The sequence below is a fragment of the Aspergillus steynii genome (genome assembly GCF_002849105.1).
Source record: "Aspergillus steynii IBT 23096 chromosome Unknown P170scaffold_3, whole genome shotgun sequence".
Taxonomy (NCBI): domain Eukaryota; kingdom Fungi; phylum Ascomycota; class Eurotiomycetes; order Eurotiales; family Aspergillaceae; genus Aspergillus; species Aspergillus steynii.
Window position 1 is genome coordinate 2,959,333 of NW_020194400.1, and position 18,377 is coordinate 2,977,709.

General features: G+C 48.5%; 7 protein-coding genes across 7 annotated transcripts; 4 read left to right on the top strand and 3 right to left on the bottom strand.

The window, feature by feature from the left end:
- Positions 1-373: 373 nt before the first annotated feature.
- On the top strand, positions 374-3,364 carry P170DRAFT_316896 (uncharacterized protein; the record flags this gene model as incomplete). The annotated part of the gene is made up of 2 exons (XM_024843289.1): positions 374-482; positions 564-3,364. Coding segments are annotated over 2 exons (2,910 nt in total), but the record flags the coding sequence as incomplete, so codon positions are not given.
- A 770-nt stretch (positions 3,365-4,134) lies between these two features.
- On the top strand, positions 4,135-6,375 carry P170DRAFT_355147 (beta-galactosidase; the record flags this gene model as incomplete). Its single annotated transcript, XM_024844076.1, has 1 exon — positions 4,135-6,375. One exon carries the CDS (start codon positions 4,135-4,137, stop codon positions 6,373-6,375), a length of 2,241 nt encoding a protein of 746 aa, XP_024706156.1.
- A 1,276-nt stretch (positions 6,376-7,651) lies between these two features.
- P170DRAFT_446068 (uncharacterized protein) lies at positions 7,652-8,951 on the bottom strand (the record flags this gene model as incomplete). The annotated part of the gene is made up of 4 exons (XM_024850760.1): positions 7,652-8,120; positions 8,201-8,636; positions 8,701-8,737; positions 8,784-8,951. 4 exons carry the CDS (start codon positions 8,949-8,951, stop codon positions 7,652-7,654), a joined length of 1,110 nt encoding a protein of 369 aa, XP_024706157.1.
- Positions 8,952-9,687: 736 nt separating this feature from the next.
- On the top strand, positions 9,688-11,646 carry P170DRAFT_425153 (glutamyl-tRNA amidotransferase subunit A; the record flags this gene model as incomplete). The annotated part of the gene is made up of 6 exons (XM_024847609.1): positions 9,688-9,969; positions 10,036-10,305; positions 10,366-10,507; positions 10,562-10,986; positions 11,045-11,228; positions 11,285-11,646. The coding sequence occupies 6 exons, from the start codon at positions 9,688-9,690 to the stop codon at positions 11,644-11,646; spliced, it is 1,665 nt and encodes a 554-aa protein (XP_024706158.1).
- A 244-nt stretch (positions 11,647-11,890) lies between these two features.
- On the bottom strand, positions 11,891-13,133 carry P170DRAFT_474405 (uncharacterized protein; the record flags this gene model as incomplete). The annotated part of the gene is made up of 6 exons (XM_024853136.1): positions 11,891-11,991; positions 12,043-12,120; positions 12,175-12,349; positions 12,397-12,492; positions 12,552-12,976; positions 13,031-13,133. The coding sequence occupies 6 exons, from the start codon at positions 13,131-13,133 to the stop codon at positions 11,891-11,893; spliced, it is 978 nt and encodes a 325-aa protein (XP_024706159.1).
- A 952-nt stretch (positions 13,134-14,085) lies between these two features.
- Positions 14,086-15,187, top strand: P170DRAFT_508954 (uncharacterized protein; the record flags this gene model as incomplete). The annotated part of the gene is made up of 2 exons (XM_024854628.1): positions 14,086-14,655; positions 14,731-15,187. The coding sequence occupies exons 1-2, from the start codon at positions 14,138-14,140 to the stop codon at positions 15,185-15,187; spliced, it is 975 nt and encodes a 324-aa protein (XP_024706160.1). The 5' UTR covers positions 14,086-14,137.
- A 414-nt stretch (positions 15,188-15,601) lies between these two features.
- P170DRAFT_435987 (uncharacterized protein) lies at positions 15,602-16,145 on the bottom strand. Its single transcript, XM_024849062.1, has 2 exons — positions 15,886-16,145; positions 15,602-15,810 (listed from the first exon to the last, which is right to left on the bottom strand). Exons 1-2 carry the CDS (start codon positions 16,042-16,044, stop codon positions 15,748-15,750), a joined length of 222 nt encoding a protein of 73 aa, XP_024706161.1. The 5' UTR covers positions 16,045-16,145; the 3' UTR covers positions 15,602-15,747.
- Positions 16,146-18,377: the final 2,232 nt, after the last annotated feature.

Here is an 18,377-nt window from a genome sequence, read left to right on the forward strand (position 1 = left end):
CAGTGCTTGGACCCCGACGAACGAGCCCGGAAAAAGAAATATGCTCTCGCTGCGGGGCTGCGATTATTCACCGAGTCTCAGCTGCCTCGACTTGCAGTTCACGTCCCACAAAAAAGCACGACTGAAGTTGTTACCCCCAGCTTATGGGAAGCGCATATGAGCCATGGGTATTCTAACATGGTTGAAGTGTTGCGGCTCAAATGAGTCGGTCAATCCGGTTGAGAAAGATTTGACTCCGCCTATGCCGACCGAGCTAAGTCGAAAGCCGCCTTCGACGGACTCGAGAGTTATAGATGGGAGCAAATGTCTGGACGCGCATGTATCGCAAGTGCCTCTATCGGATAATGTCAGGGTGGATAAGGATCACAGAGACCATGAACCAGAGGTAGCTAAGTCCCTGTGGGACCGGGCCTATGATTCCCTGGATCCGGCCCTGGTTGAAAAATATGAGAAACTGCTTTCCGCGAGGCTGCAGACCCCCAGTGAGTAACTCATATAAAGCTGGTGACACCAAATGTCAAAAATGCTGACCTGAAAAGGTGCTACATTGGATGCGGATATAGATTTCGACAGTGTTGAGAATAAAATCGACTCTCAGAACACCAAAAGCCGCCATGATCAGATGGCAAAGGTGACCGACATCTGCCTCGAACGACTTGACGAAAAAGGCTTGAAATACCACATCGGCGGTCGCGAATATAGCCTGGAAGACCAGGTGGCCCAGACAGTCCAGCTGGTGCAGGGCATGAAAAGCTTCATCAGTGAAGCAGTCAGAGCGTCTCCTGAGGCATCACTGGCCTGGACTGGTGTTTGCATCATCCTGCCGATATTCACTAACCCCAGCGAGGCAAAGCAAGCAAATCAAGAAGGTTTCACATACGTCACATCTCGAATGAAGTACTACGTCGCTTTGGAGAAGTTACTATGGCCGGATAACCGTAAGGACGATGCAGCAGGAGTAGAGCAGGTTCGAACTGAGCTCGAGAAAACCATCGTCAATCTTTATAAGCTTATTCTCAATTTCCAAATAAGAACCGTCCTACGGTGCTATGGAAGACGGAGTTTGACCTTTGTTCGCGACCTGGTGCAATGGGATGGTTGGAACGGGATGATAGGTGAAATCAAGAAGCTTGAAGACAGCATTCACAGGGATTCCAAGCAGCTCAACCAGTACACATCTAGAAAGATGCTTGAGAATATGGAGGGCTCCATGAGCAAATACGTTACCCTCATGACGAATCTGGAAAGCGTATCTGAGCAACAACTGGAAGTCAACAAGCAGCAACTCGCATTGCATGAGCGGAGGGAGAAGAGGGACGAATCTGACCAGGAATCGAAATGCCACCAGCTATTCCGACTATCCCGTGATGATAAGGATAACTCATACGAGTGGTACAAGAAAATGGTCGAAAATCCAATAGACGGGACGTGCAATTGGTTCTTGACAAGGGAAGAGTTTCAGTCCTGGGAGCAGCAACAGACGGGACTTTTGATAGTTTCTGCCGACCCTGGATGCGGAAAGTCTGTTCTTTCTAAATACCTCATCGACAAAAGGCTACCTGGGTCATCGACAGTCTGTTATTTCTTCTTCAAAGAACAGCTGCAGAACACAGAAAAGCAGGCGTTATGCGCATTACTGCACCAGCTCTTTTCGCAAAAGCCTGAGCTCATCCGACATGCAATGCCAGAATATCGCCGGAATGGCAGCCAGCTTGTGAATGTAACGTCAGCTCTATGGGATATTCTATGGAACGCAACAAACGACCCCGACGCAGGTTCACTGGTATTTGTTCTCGACGCCTTGGACGAGTGCAATGACGAGGAGAGAGCCGACCTGATTGAAAGCCTGAACCGCACTTTCAGCAACAATTCTCAGTCTCCTGGGAAGTCGAAATTTCTTTTAACTACGCGCCCATATTCTGAGATAATCTCCAGATTTGACGGACTCCTAGACAAGTTCCCCCACATTCACATACCGGGAGAAAGTCAGTCATCGATGATCAGTGAGGAGGTAAATCGTGCTATAGGCCACAAGGTTGAACAGTTGACAAAGCTAAGCACGAAGAATAAACAATATCTCAAAGAGAGATTACTTGCCGTCGAAAACCGGACGTACCTCTGGGTCAGTCTGGTGATCGAATTCATCAGAACTCGACGGATTCGGAACACCAAGGACGGAGTCTCTAATGCTCTCAATAACCTTCCAATGAGCGTATATGAAGCATATGAGAGTATCCTCAGCAAGTCTGACCGCGGCGACGATGTCTTCGTTGTCAAAGCCCTGAACTTGGTCCTGGCAGCCGTCAACCCACTTAGTCTGACCGAAATGAATGTTGCGATGGGTATGAATGCTTCAACAAAGTCGATGGATGAGCTCGATCTCGAAGATGACAAAGACTTCAAAGCTTCGCTGAGGGACATGTGCGGGCTCTTCATTTCTATTTGCGACGACAAAGTCTACTTTATCCACCAAACGGCGCGAGACTTTCTTCTGAAGAAACAGCCGGAGCCATTGAAGTCCGGTCGCTCTTATTGGAATGGCACTCTGAGCTTGCAACGGGCCCATCTTGATCTCGCAGAGAGTTGTATCTTCTACCTTGATTCCGACGCGGCGCTGAAGAATCGCGAATTCTCTCAGTACGCGACGCGCAACTGGATTCATCATCTACGCGAGTCCCAGAAGGAACCTCAAGGAGAGTTCATGTCTTCCGTGTTGAACATCTGCGATCCAAACTCCAATGTTCATGCACGCTGGCCGGCCTTGATGGGAGATCTGACCCCAATTTGCAATAAGAATGCATTATGGACAGCCGTGTGCCTCCAATTGGGTAACGTTGTTAAATGTCTTGCCAAAAGGAAAGACGTAGACTTCGAAGCGAAGCACTTTGGGGAGTGCACACCGTTGGCGTATGCTGCACAAGAAGGTTATGAGGACATCGTTCGAATTCTGCTTGAATCTGGGAGGGTCCGAGTGAATGTGAGAGCTGCGCATCGACAGACACCCCTTATACTCGCACTCAAGAAGGAAAAAGCAGGAGTCGCGACTCAATTGCTGAACACACGCGGTGTTGACCTTAACGCGAGAGATGAAAGCGGCCGGTCTGCCTTGTCATGGGCTGCCATGAGGGGCTATGTTGATGTCGTGCAATTTCTCTTGACTTCCGAGAATGTGGATACGAACACGACGGATCGGAATGGGAAGACTCCACTTTTCTGGGCCGTTCTCCAAGACGAGGTCCTTGTCGTCAAATTCTTGCTGCAGTCACCTGAAGTCGATCCCAACATCAAGGATAGAAGGGGAAGAACTCCTTTATCATGGGCGACCGAGAACGGACAAGGAGCCATAATCGAATTGTTGTTGGACTCTGAAAAGACCGATCCCGACTTGGCTGATCTAGAGTGATCATTCTATGAGGCAACATTGTTCGGAGTGCTTCCGAAGGATTCATGGGCTAGGCTGTTAGATCGTATGATCTGGACTAGTGGATTCCCCCAGCCGTTATGAGATTTTCACAAACCACCATTATTTGCTCTGCCCGTAGCCGGGCCTCTGCGCCAGCACATATATAATTTTTGGAAAGCCAGTATTAATTTTTAGTTTATGAACATTGTGATTACCTGCTTTATTTAACAGACCTGTTGAATCGGATGATCTTCAAGCAAAACAGTCGACCTCTCTCAGTCCTTGAAGTCATAGGACGAGAATGTGGGGGAAGCGGGATGCGGAGGGCGGGGTAACTGCCGATCAAGCCGGCCGACTCCCGAAAGTATTCGGCTATATTAGCCGTAGACCTATATAACCGAGTAAATAGCAAACGGAAGTGATCTATACTGGCCGGCTAAATGAATCGACATGGTGGTATGACGTCTGTTCTAGGCGGAAAATGACTATTTCATGCGGCCTTCTATAACGTCGCCCCGCAGCACCGCCTAGAATTCCACAGGATTCTGCGGAGTACAGTACGCTTTCAGGCCGAAAAGGCAAACAGCACGTCATTACGCAGTGCTAGGAATGTTTGACTTGAGTACCGGGATTTGCTTGATATGGGGTTATACGGCACTATTTAATCCTGGTGGCATCCCCGATACTGAGGACGAGGTCAACGTTCGAATTTCCCATTCTCTTCTGCAACGATGCTTCTGCGCAGATTAGTGGCTTGCGCCACACTTTTTGTCGGTGAATTTGCCAATGCTTCACCGCACCCTCGAGCGTCTGGGTCATCAGATCAAGGGCAGTCGGTTGCGCCCTCCCTTGATCGGTGGTCATCCGGGACTCACTTCGCCGTCGACTACTACCCGTCACACTGGCCGGAGGAAATGTGGGAGTCGGACATTGCTCAAATGCGAGCTGCCAATCTATCCTATGTACGGATAAATGAGTTCGACTGGTCCATATTAGAACCCGTTGAGGGGCAATACGACTTCACCGTTCTCGATAAGACTCTGGAGCTGCTTAGTCGATACAACCTGAAGGCAATCATTGGAACGCCAACGGCTACTCCACCCAATTGGCTTAGTGAGAAGTACGACATCGACTTCGTGGACAAGTCCAACACCACCTTGATCTTCGGGTCGCGTCGTGGGTACAGCACGTCCTCGACTGACTATCGTCGACTGAGCCAAAAGATTACGCGAAAGCTGGCAGAACGGTACGGCAACCACTCTGCCGTAGCGGGATGGCAGCTGGACAATGAATTCGGATGTCATGGTACCGTGCAGAGCTACGACCAAAATGCAATCAGACGATTTCGATCATGGCTGAAGAACAAGTACGGAACGATCGAAAATCTCAACGCTGCTCAGGGGCGCGTCTTTTGGTCGAATCAATACGTCAGCTTTGATGTGATCCAACCGCCGTTCCTGGAAGTCTACACCCCACAGCCAATCCACGTTCTTGACTGGTATCTATTCAGCTCGGATATGACGATCGAATTTGCGCGAGGACAGTCAGAAATTCTGAGACAGCTCGCGCCGAAACATTTCATCACCCATAATTTCATGATGGGCTTCACCGACTTCGACCACTACAAGTTCTCACGTGAGGTGGGACTTGACCTTTCAACATTCGACCAATATGCTCTTGCTGGCCCTGACTCGTTCTCATGGCTCTCTGAAGCCGAGCAGGCGAGATATCTGCGGACGGGGCTCCCGGATTGGCAGGCCCTCCACCACGCTCTCTACCGTGGCGTCGCAGGCTCCGCATACAACAAAACAGCCGGTCCGTTCGGCGTCATGGAGATGCAAACTGGGGTTCTGAACTGGAGCCCCTATCGGGTGTCTCCGCTCAAAGGCATGGTGCGACTCTGGACGCACGAGACCTTCGCTGATCTAGGCGACCTGGTCTCATATTTCCGCTGGCGTCAGGTTCCGTTTGGACAGGAGCAGACTCTTTCCGGCCTGTTTACTTCAGACGATTCCGCTGATGAAGGATTCCTGGAACTTCAGGCCGTGGTAGACGAAGACCTACCAAAGCTGGAAGACGCACTGCGCAGCGATAAAGACCAGGAGCAACAAGCAGACGTGGCGCTTGTATTCGACTACGTTTCCTCCCGAGTGTGGGCCATCGAGCCATACAGCGGAACCTGGAGCCCCAAGGACTCGAGCTACTCGGACCCAGCCGTCCAGTACATGGATCTTGTTTACAACTTCTATTCCTCTCTCCGTCGTCTTGGCCTTTCGGTTGATGTGATTGGTCCTGATCAGGCGATTGACGGCTACAAACTCGTCGTTGTGCCCAGCTTACCTATCATTCCTGACGCTTTCAACAAGGCACTGGCTAGCTACCGTGGACCCGTCGTTTTCGGACCAAACACTGGTTCAAGAACGCCTGAATTCAGCTACACTCCCGGTCTGAACCCCTCGGAAGGTCCGCTCCGTCGCCGCTTGCCGATGAGAGTCACTCGCGTAGAGACACCGCCGGATTACGCGGGTAGCGGCGTTGTTTACGGCGGAAAAACGTTCAATATCTCAGGCTGGGAGGAGTGGGTGTTCTGCGAGCGAGAGAACCGCACAAGTACCGCGACACTGAAGTATAGCTCGCCACATCGCCCAGGGAAACCAGCCGCCTGCTCCAGAAACGGATTGCACTATCTTGGCTTCAATCCCTCCGTGGACCTCCTGATTTCGTACCTGGGTGATGTCGCCAAGGAAGCGAATATTACTGATTTTGCGGGGAGGAAAGCCAGCAACAAGAATGACCTCGGGGATTCCTTGCGGTTTGCCAGAAGGGGTTCCTTGCTCTGGGGGTTCAACTACGGATTGGAAGCCGTGAAGCTTCCTGATATCGAAGGTGCTGAATTGTTAATCGGTGGAAAGGACTTGGAGATTCAGCCAGCTGATATTGCTGTTTGGAAGCTTGGCAGTGGAAATGTGTAATTAAATAGTTTATATTATTGATCATTCAAGAGCGATACGTCTCGCGATACTCAGTTCTTCGTCTCGACAGGTGCTAGAGTTAAATAATCGTAATTTGGTCCTAGTGTGACCTATGTAGGTTTGTTTGTCCCTTTGGATATTTACTAACTGACTTGTGATTTGTAAGGGGTCTTGAAACCTTATTACTAGCACCAACCTCAAACCTTTGTACTTGCTCTCTGTCATTTCGTCTTTTTTCTCTTCAATCATATTTCGGGTTCTATCTGATGCCTTGGAGCCATTTGAGACACATGATCAAGTAGCTTATTCTGGACTTCCTGTGACCGGGACTGCTTGACTCCTACCAAATTGATTCTTGTCTTAAAGAAGTACGACATGTTATTCTATCGCAATCATTGTAACTATCCACCTATAAAACATCGATAGTACAATGTCAGTTATTCCTTACTAGACAAAGTGAGACACCGAATTCTTTGATCAAAAACAGTGCCCACCAGCTTCTCCAATAATCCTCAGATTATTGTGCTGCTGAAATCAGAAGTTTACCCGTTAGATAAAAAGATAGTCGAACTAGTCAATGACCAAAACTCTCGTCCGGTAGAAACAACCCGCATTATTCCAAGGCAGCGAAATACTAAGTAGTAGCAACTAGTCCATTAGATTAAAGGGCGAGAAGTCACGAAGGATTCGTCGCCAAGTAGCAAAGGGGAAACCAAGGATTGTTAGTTTCCCAAGGAAGCGAGCATTCTGTCACTATAAAAAACTTTCGCATTTCGCCGAGATTTGCGCGAGGATTAATCTATGCTTATTTTTCTTTGCGTTTGGCACTATGGGCCACCGATTACCTGGTCGTGATTGGGCCATATTGTGGGTCTCTTATTCTAGCTCCAGAATGAACGTGCTGGGGATCAGAGGTTTCCCGGAGCATGGACTCTTACTATCAGAAAGCTCGTCCCGAACTCGGCTACGGAACGCTAGTTACAGCCGATAGAAGATCTCCATTGGCATCCAGTATGGTGCCATTTCACATGTCTGGAGTTCTTCAGAGGAAGAGGGGCTTGCAAGTGAAGTGGAGAGAGTGAAACTAGCTGAGACGCGGACGAGGGCTGAGCGCCGATCACTAAGTCTAATAAATTATTTGAATTGCATGAATATACCTCGGTTTTCCTTTCCGATCTGTTAGGCTTTGGCACTAGGTGCATTCACTCTAAGCAGGACAGCTTGTAACTACTGTTCTTGACCAGGGAAAAGATATGCAACTTCAATATTTGCTAAATCAGTAGAACCTATTCCTCGCGGTACCCACAACAGGCTTAATGTCCTGTAACTCGACCTTCACCTCCTCCAGAACTCGAATTCCACTCTCTCCTGCCTCTCTCTCCGAGCTCACGGTCCTAGTCATGGTCCCACTAGTAGCTGTAACATCACTATTATGCTGATGGCACCCTCCATCACGAATCATCCACGGGCCCTGAATCTCGTCGTAGTTCATTGATCGAATCCATGGTCGTCGACCTGTACTCTGTCGATGAGGCGTCAAGCTCGAAAACCCAAGCATTCGACCTAGCTTGCCGTTGAATGCCGATCGCAAGATAATCCGCATTGTAGGCAGACAGGTACATATGATCCCAACCGATACTTCAATAATCGACCACATGAAGCCGCGCGCGTAGTCGTATGTTACGTCCCAGTTGCCGAGGACTAGCATAGAGGCAATTAGGCGGATGATAGCAGCGATGAAGTCACTAAATCGGGTGTCAATGGATCAGTGCCAGCTCCATTGGGCTTGGTAAGAGGCGAGGAGAATACTGAAAGGGAGGCGTACAAAATTCCCAACGCAAAAATGAAGGTCAAGGCAACCTTCTGCGCGAGTGGTAGTTGTAATCTCCACATATTTGGGATCGGCATCAACCAAACGGCCACGTCAGTAGCGATATTTACAACGGCGTATCCGATTGCAAATTCTCGCAAGGGAATGCATTTCCCTTCTCCCGTCCAGAAAGCGCTGATCGGCTTGCAGTTGAAGATGCCGAGGAACACCATGATAATTGCCCAAATCGAAATAATGGCGCCCACGATGTAGACTATGATGAGGAAGCGCGACGAAACGAAGATTCGTTTGTATAGGAATAGAAGCGATAGCTTGACAGTTGGTGGCGCGAGGATATAGAAAATTTGGAAGTAATACAGGAGTTTCAGCATTCGTAGCACGTCTGCGTCGGAGATGATACCGCGATGTCTTCCGAGACCATAATTTCGGCCTATCTCATGACAAGCACGGATTAGCCCGATAAAAAGTATCTCAACGAGAACGGGTGTACCTACATCCAACAAATAGGCCGTATAAGGCCCAGTCGAGAAGCTGGGATTGTTAGCTTATACACAAGCAGACAGGGAAGTAATTTTACCAAAGCGAAAAGGATTGCCCAGTCATCCACGCCCAGAGATAACTTTCGTAGCTTTCTCGCGTAGAATCTTGCGATGACAGCCATGGTAGCTAGCGCAATAAAGACACTATTCACGATCCATAGGGTCATACCCCAGTCTTCATGAAGCGCGGCATTGTGGGATGTCATGTACACGTCGAGTGTTGAGGTATCGACCAGGCAGACTTAATCAGTCTACCCTACCAATACGCTCATACCTTCAACGGTCGGAAGTTCGTGAGGCATGCTTCGGGAAAAAAGTCTATCATATAAACTGCGCGATAGGTCGGGTACACGTTGGCTAGCCTAGAAAAACGTCTATCGAACCAGATCCTCCAGTCAATCGATCCACTATCTGCGACTCTTCCTTCTCCGTACTCCGTACTCAAACTGATCGAAAAAGCCTCTTAACCAGGTCGTCAGACTTGCTAAATCCAGCCACGATCGCGTCTCTGTGGGGGGAAGGAACAGGTGTGGAGTTTTCCCGAGACACCCGAGTGGATGAACTCCACCCAATGGCGCCTTTAAGGTTCATTATTGAAGAAGATCCCCAGTAAAGGACATGGATCATGATCCTTTTCATGCACGATGTCTGGATATAACGACTGTTTGGGCATCGGACCGAGTAGAAGATTGCTGATGTCGGCCCCGGGTCCACTCCGCGGGCCACAGCAATGTCACCTTTAGTCAAGGCAATTTGCACATCGCGTTCCCCCTCAATATATCATGAGACACTGGTATGAACTATAAGTCCAGTACATATATAGTGGCCAGTGCTGCTGGTCCAATCCTGCAAACAGGTCAGGATTAGCTGCGACCAAACTGTTGTGCACACTGTGACTCAAACATTCGGACCAAGATCGGCAATACAAAGACCCCTGAAAGAATGACGATCAAAAATCGGAATACGTCGTGGCAGGAGACCGCAAAAGGAGTGCAGGCTGTGCGAGATGATTCCATTGCGCAAGTTCAGCCTGCCGTTCCTGAATTACCACAGCAACTCTCAAGCAGGGTGATTGACATACCTCGACAACTTCTGTCACCATCCGAAGTGGAAATCACAGAAACTTCTGCCGAGGGGTTGGTAACCTCATTGGCCGAGGGCAAAATAACAGCAACCGCAGTAACTCAGGCCTTTCTTCGGCGTGCTGCAATTGCTCAGAAGTTGGTAAGATAGAGCGCCAATAGACGAGCGTGCTTTACAACATGCTGACATTTGATATCCATGACGCAGACCAATTGTATCTACGAACTGCTCCCCGAACGAGCTCTGGCTCGAGCGAAAGAACTGGATGAGTACTTCGCAAAGCATGGTAAACCGTCTGGGTCCCTTCACGGTCTGCCAATCAGTGTGAAAGGGCATGTTGGCATTGCTGGACGAGACAATACCGCTGGATTTGTTGGTTGGGTGGGACGGAAGAGTCCTGACGATGCCAATGTCCTGAAGATTCTCTTGAAGGCGGGTGCTGTTATTTACGCCAGAACGACTGAGCCCCAGGGTCTTGTAAGAATCTTCCAAGTGGTCAATTGCGACCGACTCTGATCTTAACACATTTCCTTATAGATGGCTCTGGAAACGTGCAGCAACATCACAGGAAACACGGTCAACCCGCACAACACAGCTCTATCCGCGGGTGGCTCATCGGGAGGAGAGTCAGCATTGCAGGCTTTACATGGAAGTCCGTTGGGAATTGGATCGGATATTGGTATGGCTTCCGTCCACTTTCTACCTGTCAGTTCGTCGGGCTAACAGGGCGCAGGGGGCAGCATCCGCTCACCAGCTGCTAACTGCGGGTTGTATGGTCTGAAGCCTACCGCAGGCCGACTACCCATTATCGGCGTGTCAGCCTATGTGATAGGATGCGAGACTATACTCGGGACTATTGGACCGCTATCTCCTACTCTGGAAGGAATCAGTCTTTTCATGAAGACGGTTCTTGATGCCAAGCCCTGGCTAAGCGACCCAACACTGCATCAAATCCCATGGCGGGGGCAAGAGCCTTTGATTTACCAAAACAAGAAGAGAAAATTGACCGTCGGAGTAATGTGGGAGGATGGTGTTGTGAAGCCAACGCCTCCTGTAACGAGAGCACTGCAGGAGACAGTGGATAGGTTGAAGTCAATTCCTGGCATTGAAGTGATCGAATGGAAACCATATCAGCAAACAGAAGCACTAGAGATCTTGGTAGGACTTAGCTTCTCCATACTAATTTCTGAGGACAAACTAATGTCGAAAATGATAGACGAGACTCTACGCCCCAGATGGGGGTAAGGCCTTTGCTCAAAACCTGGCCCTTTCTGGAGAGCCTTACCTCCCCCTTCTCGAGTGGACGCTTCGTGACACTCCAGGTATTGAAGAGCTCGATCTCCATGGTGTTTGGGGCTGGACTCTGAAGCGAGAGGTATTTCGCTATAAATATCTGCAAGGTATCTTTTTCCCCCTCATATTAATCCCCATGGACAGACGCATTGACCCAAGACAGCATGGAACTCGATCGCCCCCGAAATGGACGTTATTCTGTGTCCTGCCCATCCCTCCCCAGCACCAGTTATTGATACATCACGATATTGGGGGTACACATCTATTTGGAACTTGCTTGATTATCCCGCCATTGTGTTCCCTGTGACGCGGGTTGACCCCGGAAAGGACGAAAAAGACACAACTTATACCCCTAGAAATGAACATGATAGTTGGTGCCATGAGCATTATGACGCTCGGAAGCAAATCAATGCACCGGTTTCATTGCAGCTTGTTGGAAAGAAGTTCGAGGATGAGAAGGTCGTGCAGGCGTTGACGGACATCAAGGAGAAGACCGGGCTACCTTTTGTCGATTGTTTTGCTTAATCAACTACCTGGGGAATAAGCACAGGGCTAATATTTTAACATCAACTGAACCGAAGCTAGTCTGCTTTGTTGGATATCAGAAAACTAGGGATAGCGGTTGGCCTAGTACCTCCAGAATCTATTGCATATCTGATTAAGAGATTGTTTTACGACCCATTTCGTCATGTCCATTTCACCTTCTCGAGATCGACCCATCGCCTGACTTACTTGTATATCTATTTTTAACATTGCCATTTTGACTAGGCTATAGCAGCTGCTCACTTGCCACGGTAAGAGCGGATGTTGAACCATCTTTATTTGGGCGAGCTGCAGAAGTTCCATCACGGGGACTAATCATTCTGGCGGCTGCATTGCCAATTAGCAGATAGTTCTCTGTAATGAATGACTTGCTCCTACCTAGACCAAAGTAGGCATAGTTGTCGGCATTTCTCCAAAACTTGGAAGTCTTTCCTATCTCTACAGAGCGTCTCCAACCTACGAATGTTAGCACACTTGCTTGAATCTTGCACTTATAAGCTAGAAATTTACCATAGCTTCGCATGCCGCCGACGTCGTCCGTATCGTCTTGAGATAACGCATGTGTCAATTCATGTAGAATTGTATGATCAAGCAGAGCACTTGCATCCATTTCGCTGCGGAGATATCTAGCATTGAAAACTTCATGTAGCGGTTTTGCCAGGATTGACTTGGCGCTGATGTCACTCTGTTCTCGTCAGATATGCTCCTGATCGGGTCGAAGGAAATACAAACCCAGAATTGTTTCTTCGATGTCGAAACAAACCTCAGGTACCAACCACACAAGTCCATCTGAGCAAACCTGCGACTTCCATTCGACGATGTTAGAGCCTGGTTTTATAAAAGTTTGTCTTAGCAAAACAGTCCGAATATGCAGGATGACTCCATACCATCGCAGGAACCATGGCCACGGTGCTCTTGCACTGTCTCCAAACAAAGTTAATTTTGTTGGTGAGACTGGTGTCTTTGTCGCAGGCAAGGTTTCTCTTCTTCTTGCCGCTGCAGCTTTGGCCTTCAATATAGCGCGAATAGTCACAATAAATAACGACCTCGGTCGTCGGTATGTCTTCATCTGGTTGTCGAACTGGTGCAAATTTCAAAACCTCAGTGTACGTATTCACGATCCTTTCCCACTCGTCCATTTTAAGGCGTCGGTTATTACCGTTGCCCTCAACGGCAAACGAAAACATGTACTCGAAAAGATCCATTTGGGCCTCGTTATGAGTACCATCTTTAAGGGCCTGTAATGTGTCTTGGGCCGCTTGTGCCATGTCAAGGGCCTTGGCCATGCCTCGTCGTACAAGATCTCCATACCCTAATAGAACTTGTCAGCATTTTTCCTAAGACTTCAAGCCAGTTAAAGGCAGACCTAGGTCGTCGCAGCGTTTATCCAACACCCAGGCACTGGCATGTTGCAGAACAATGAAATTAGAGATCAGGAGGGTTAAGATTTGCTTGGAAGTGAGGTTCATGTTTGATATGAGCTTTTCAATAAACCAAATACTTTGAATAGAAAGAATTATCCCTTGATCGAAGAATTTCTCCAAAAGCACTAGCTATTTATTATGTGTTCTCTTAAGCTTGATTATCTTTCTTCTCTGCTGTATTCCTGACACTATGTCAAAGCCCAAGGGCCTATGCAGCTTGAAAGCATCTCGGTAACGATTCAGATTCTAGATATTAGCGCCGTTGGAGGCTGACAGCTATCTCTGTACTAAGCCTCTCTAGTAGCGCCATTCTGTCGGTACCGCTGCAACGTGTAACGAGTAGACTAGCTGGACCAAATTACCGCACTCTGGGCAAATAGATTGTTCAGTTGATTTCATAGGTCCCTGCGGTTCGGAACACTAGGCGACAGGCTGGCGCTATCCTTTCGTGGCCAGGTTTATCAAATCGTCTCCAACTACCCCGTAACCTAAGCGCCCGCATAGGCGATTTTCTTTGTTAGCGAGTCAATTCCCAAGCCATGGATATTCATAGTCACTCGATAAGGGGTCTGGCCATTACTTAGATTGGCCGGTGCGCAAAAATCTGAAACTGGAGGTTCTTTTCTAGCCATTCGTCGGGTTCGACTCTATACACTTGTTTATCCACGGCTATCTGGACACAAGCTGTTGATTCGACCTGATCGATTCTCCAAGCGCCCGCTCTATTTTCTCCACTCGATACGCAACCATCAGACCTTTATGACCTCATGGCACTCTTTATCGGCGTTTAGATTTGTTTTTACTCTTGCCTTTTTGTCTTGAGTTGTCTTTTTTAAATTTTTTATTCTTTTCCCTCAAGTCTCGTTGCGTCTCCGTCTACCCTCGTTGATGCTTTTGAAATTTGAATTCGCGTTGTGCACTTATCCCACTATCCCACTATCATCGTAAGCTTGTCATATAAAAGCAGCCTCTCTTCGAAGGGCACAAAAAAGCGGGGATCATCTTCTCATAATCACCTCTGCTAGACTTATCAGAGAAACCTCGACAAAATGCACCTCATGGAAATTGTCTTTAAATTGGCATTCTTCTTCGTGCCGGACGCCAACGTTCCAAGAGCCATAAGAAAGAAACGAAAGGCAAATGCCCCGAAGCCTCTTCCCTTGGGGCGCAAGCGAGCTTTGAGCATTTCGAGCGACATCGACAAGGTTTCCTTCGTGGAGATTCAGCTGGAAGAACAAAAGGGATCAACAAGGAAACAATACATGTGCTCTCAGCAGCAATCAAACTTCCTCACTTTACTCCCACTGGAGATACGTCGAAAGATCTGGTCGTTTTGCGTTGGAAATATGGACTTACATCTAGTACGAGAGGCAAAGAAGCTCGTGGCTATCCAGTGTCTCGGGGAAGAGGAGGAATCCCGGTGGCCACCCTGTGCACATCTGTGCTGGGGTCAGCCTTCAAGAGCCTTTCCGGGATACCATGGCATTTGTCCGGGCTATTTGCTAGACACAAATGGCTGTCCCTTGTTCCCTGACCCAATTCCGTTGCTTCAAACTTGTCGCATGATGTAAGTTCAGTCCTATTTCATTCTGTCATCAACCAACGACACAAGGTTGCTCCGGGTTGCTAACATCGAAGGCAGATATTCAGAGGCCATCCCGATGCTTTATCATGAGAACACTTTCCGCTTCAACCACATCGATACTATTCTCAGCCTATCGCAGACTATTCTCCCATCACGGCTCAATCTCATCCGGACCGTTCACCTGGCGTACGCTTTCCCTGTACTTATGTACGGAGAAGACAAGAGTGAAAATGCCGTCCCGCCGTATGACGCTGCTACATGGGAGGAAACCTGCCGGATACTCGCGAATATGGCTGGTCTTCGAGAGCTATACATGCACCTTGGTGGTTCACTGCTTTATCATGAGATCCACGAAGTGCTCGGGCCCTTGCATCACATACAGCAGACAGATGTCTTTGAACTTTTTGTCGGGATCCGGCAAGATCCCACGAAGGTGTATCAAATGGATAACAAGCCTTTCAAGTTTGTTTCGCTCAATGTTGATACTGGTCGAGGGTGGTTTTGCTGTCGATAAAGCCTAACCACCTTTCCCGCTCGATGATGAGACCTCTTTGTGCCAACATACATGTCACGGTCGGATTGTGTGTATAATACCATGGCGGTTGAATAGGCATGTTTTGCGATCCGCCCTTGAAACCTCGGTCTTCTTTTTTGTCTTCGGGTCTCTACCTGGAGCTCAACCATGAGTTAGCAGATGTCTATATATTTCCCGGTTCATATGGGGAAGTAGATGATGAGGGAAAATACTGACCAGAATGATCCGCAAGACGATTGGAACTCTGCTGTTAGTTAGCAGAATTTGTATTGTTTTACCCAACTTAACTTATAGTGCCGTGTTACTCGCAAGAGATATTTTCCATCAAGACAAATTTCTACGATACTGCAAAGACGAGAGGTTGTGAAGAAAAACTCTTCTATAATATTCAAATCACAAAGCAACAACTAGGTACACGATCCTCCACTGTACACTTTCAAGCAACTCCTCCGCCTCTCTGAACATCGTCCGCCTATTGTTGCTGAATTAAGGTCCGGTGACCAAGAATCGAAGTGTCGACAAGGTGTCGGGCGAGCTGCTTAGCACATAGCCCAGCCGGAGCCCTCCTCGCAGCACTTTCCGGTGTCCTCGGAGACATCCACCTATAGTAGTCGTTAGTATCATGTTTTCACAGGCACCATTCGGCGGCCTATCCCGAGAAAGGGGAGTAGACAAACCTTGCAGTAGTAGCCTTCGTCACAGTAGCCGAGGGATCCGTCGGAGGCGCACTCGTCCTTGTATCCGAGGACGGTGTTCTCGTCGCGAGTCTGGAGGGTGGGAGAGGCGATGACGCCGGTGATGAGGGCAACAACAGAGAAGATGGTAGAGAACTGCATTTTGAATGATTGACTGTTTGGGGTTTTCCGCCTGGGAATTCCGATCAAAGAATGTAGTGAAAGAGTGGATAGAGAAGCTGGAGGCTGTTGATGAGAGTGATTGTGAGTGATGATATTCTGATTTGAGGCGGGAATCAAGGGCCTATTTATGTGTTTTTCGAGCCTCCATTCTTCCCCTTCCATGGTCAGTCTTGACTCTCGATTCTGTTAGTCTGTATGATCTGATGCATGGCTCGACTAGTCTAGCCCAGTCAAACAATGCTTCTGTAACATCGTTGCCGTCGACCCGGGGCCAAAACAAAGGGCTGTGCTTGAAAAAATGCGCTCATTAGTTTGAATGGATGGACAGTGTAACACGCTAGCTCGATTTTCGCTCTAGAACGGCCCCAGAATGTGAATGTTGAGAGATGGTGCTTCTAGAAACAAGCTCCAGTCCTGCTTGGTTGAGTCTAGTCTTCCACGCATGTCAGATAGACAACGTAAATCGATCTAAAAACGGCCCCAGGGCGAGCCCCGGAGAATGCAATAAGCCTCCTCTACAGATCCCTGCACGGCAACATGGACCCCATGCTTCAGGCTGCAGGGGTATGCGAGCAAGCCAATCCCGCCAAACAATGTTGTTGGACGACAAGGGCAGTACGGAGGTCTCAGTCCTTTTCTCTGATTGTTCTCCTTTGAGTATTCATCTTGAGACTGGGTTAAAACAAACAAAAACCATACGTGTTCATATTATTTGCCGACGTTTCCTTTTCCCTCGCTATAGACATATCCCGGGTTCCATGTATCGCAAGCAACTACTTCTCTAATGAAAAAGCCCTGACCAGGGCAATGCAAGGCGTCCCATCCCAGACAAAGGCATTCGATCCGCTGAGATCTTTAACAGACTTACAGACGTCTTGGCTGACAGATTCTGGGGCCGGGCGGAAGCGTGGTCTAGCGCTCGTGCACATGCCTATTTGGGGTTGCTGAGCCCTAATTTGGCCCCGGCCCCAAACACGGCCTTCAAATCTGCAGCGAAGTGGAGTCCACTCTTCCACCAATGTAACTCTGCAGGGGTTGAGAGCATCTAGTTTCTTTTCCTATTGGCCAGGACTGAGATCGAACACCGGGCAACTACGCAGTATTCACTATCATGCCATTTCCCCATATTATGGCCCCTTTGTTTTTAAATCCTTCTGCCCGTGCGGCTCACCGTCGCACCACGCGCAAACACTGCCTCCCTAGACGTTCCACGCTGTCAGCAAGCATGGAGTATCTGCAATGAACGCTTAGCTAGTTCGACCACGTTCATGACACTAGCTACCCGGTAGCGACACTATTCGGTCGATCTGAAATTCTGTTCTCTTGAGCCGCCTCCCGGAAAACTGCGCCTGGACTCCTATCGGAAACCACTCGCTGCGCAAGAGATCGCAGCGATCAGAATTAAACCATGAACACATGAACACATCAAATGCAACCTCATAGATATTTCTTTTGACAACGCCAATCCTATCCAACAAGCGGGATGCCCGTAGTTGGATCGCAGGTTGACGGCCGCGTGGCCTTGGACCCCAGGCAGGGATCATGGACGAGCCCCCAGCCACCCTGCAGTGAGACGGAGCAAAATAAAAGCAGTTCTCCCTTCCAAGCATTTCCCTGAACGGTCTTACTAAGATGCCAATCCCTCGTTTAACTCTAGTCATTCCAAATTACCATCCACTTAACTTAATCAGTCGATATGAGTGATTATCACTCATTTCTGTCCACGCTTCATGAAACTAAAGATGTCCTTTTGAAGCGCCTATGGCATATTATCGGTTTGGTAACAAACATTCTTTGATTTGAATGGCTAGCAAGTTTTGTTGAGCTCCCATCGACTCGAATGAGAAGTTCGGAGTTGGTACGGAGTACTAGGTATCACTAAATTTCTTTGGAGGGACAAGAGAATCAGCCCCTTCATCTTGAGATCCTCCACACTCCGATACTAAGGACTACGCCGTATGGGCTCTCTTCACCGAGGCATAATTCAAATACTGGCAAGGCAAATCAGCCTTGAACACCACTCAGGAGTATGTCTCTTTGTCAGGGCAATGGACTGGATCGTATCTTCTTGTGTTTGCGGCCTACCCGCTTTTCTCTCGGTGATGTCTGGGGTCTGGGCAATATGTTCTGATTCCAATATCTACATATAATGGCTTCGGATTATAGATGGCGCTGTCCCCTTTACTGTCCAACCGAACACCAAGACCTTTCGTGAGGTAATTCGGGGACAGGTTGAAGTGAGGGGTCTTCGAGGATAGATTCTGTACCATTTTTTAGATTATGTCTCTGTACATATCCGAAGGTCTAAATTG

What these genes read in the sequence shown, in the direction of transcription:
- P170DRAFT_435987 (XM_024849062.1), bottom strand. Translation starts at nt 16,044, where the DNA reads ATGCAGTTCTCTACCATCTTCTCTGTTGTTGCCCTCATCACCGGCGTC. An exon ending in ACGAAGGCTACTACTGCAAG is followed by an intron (nt 15,811 to 15,885) that starts GTTTGTCTACTC and finishes CGACTACTATAG; the next exon opens with GTGGATGTCTCCGAGGACAC.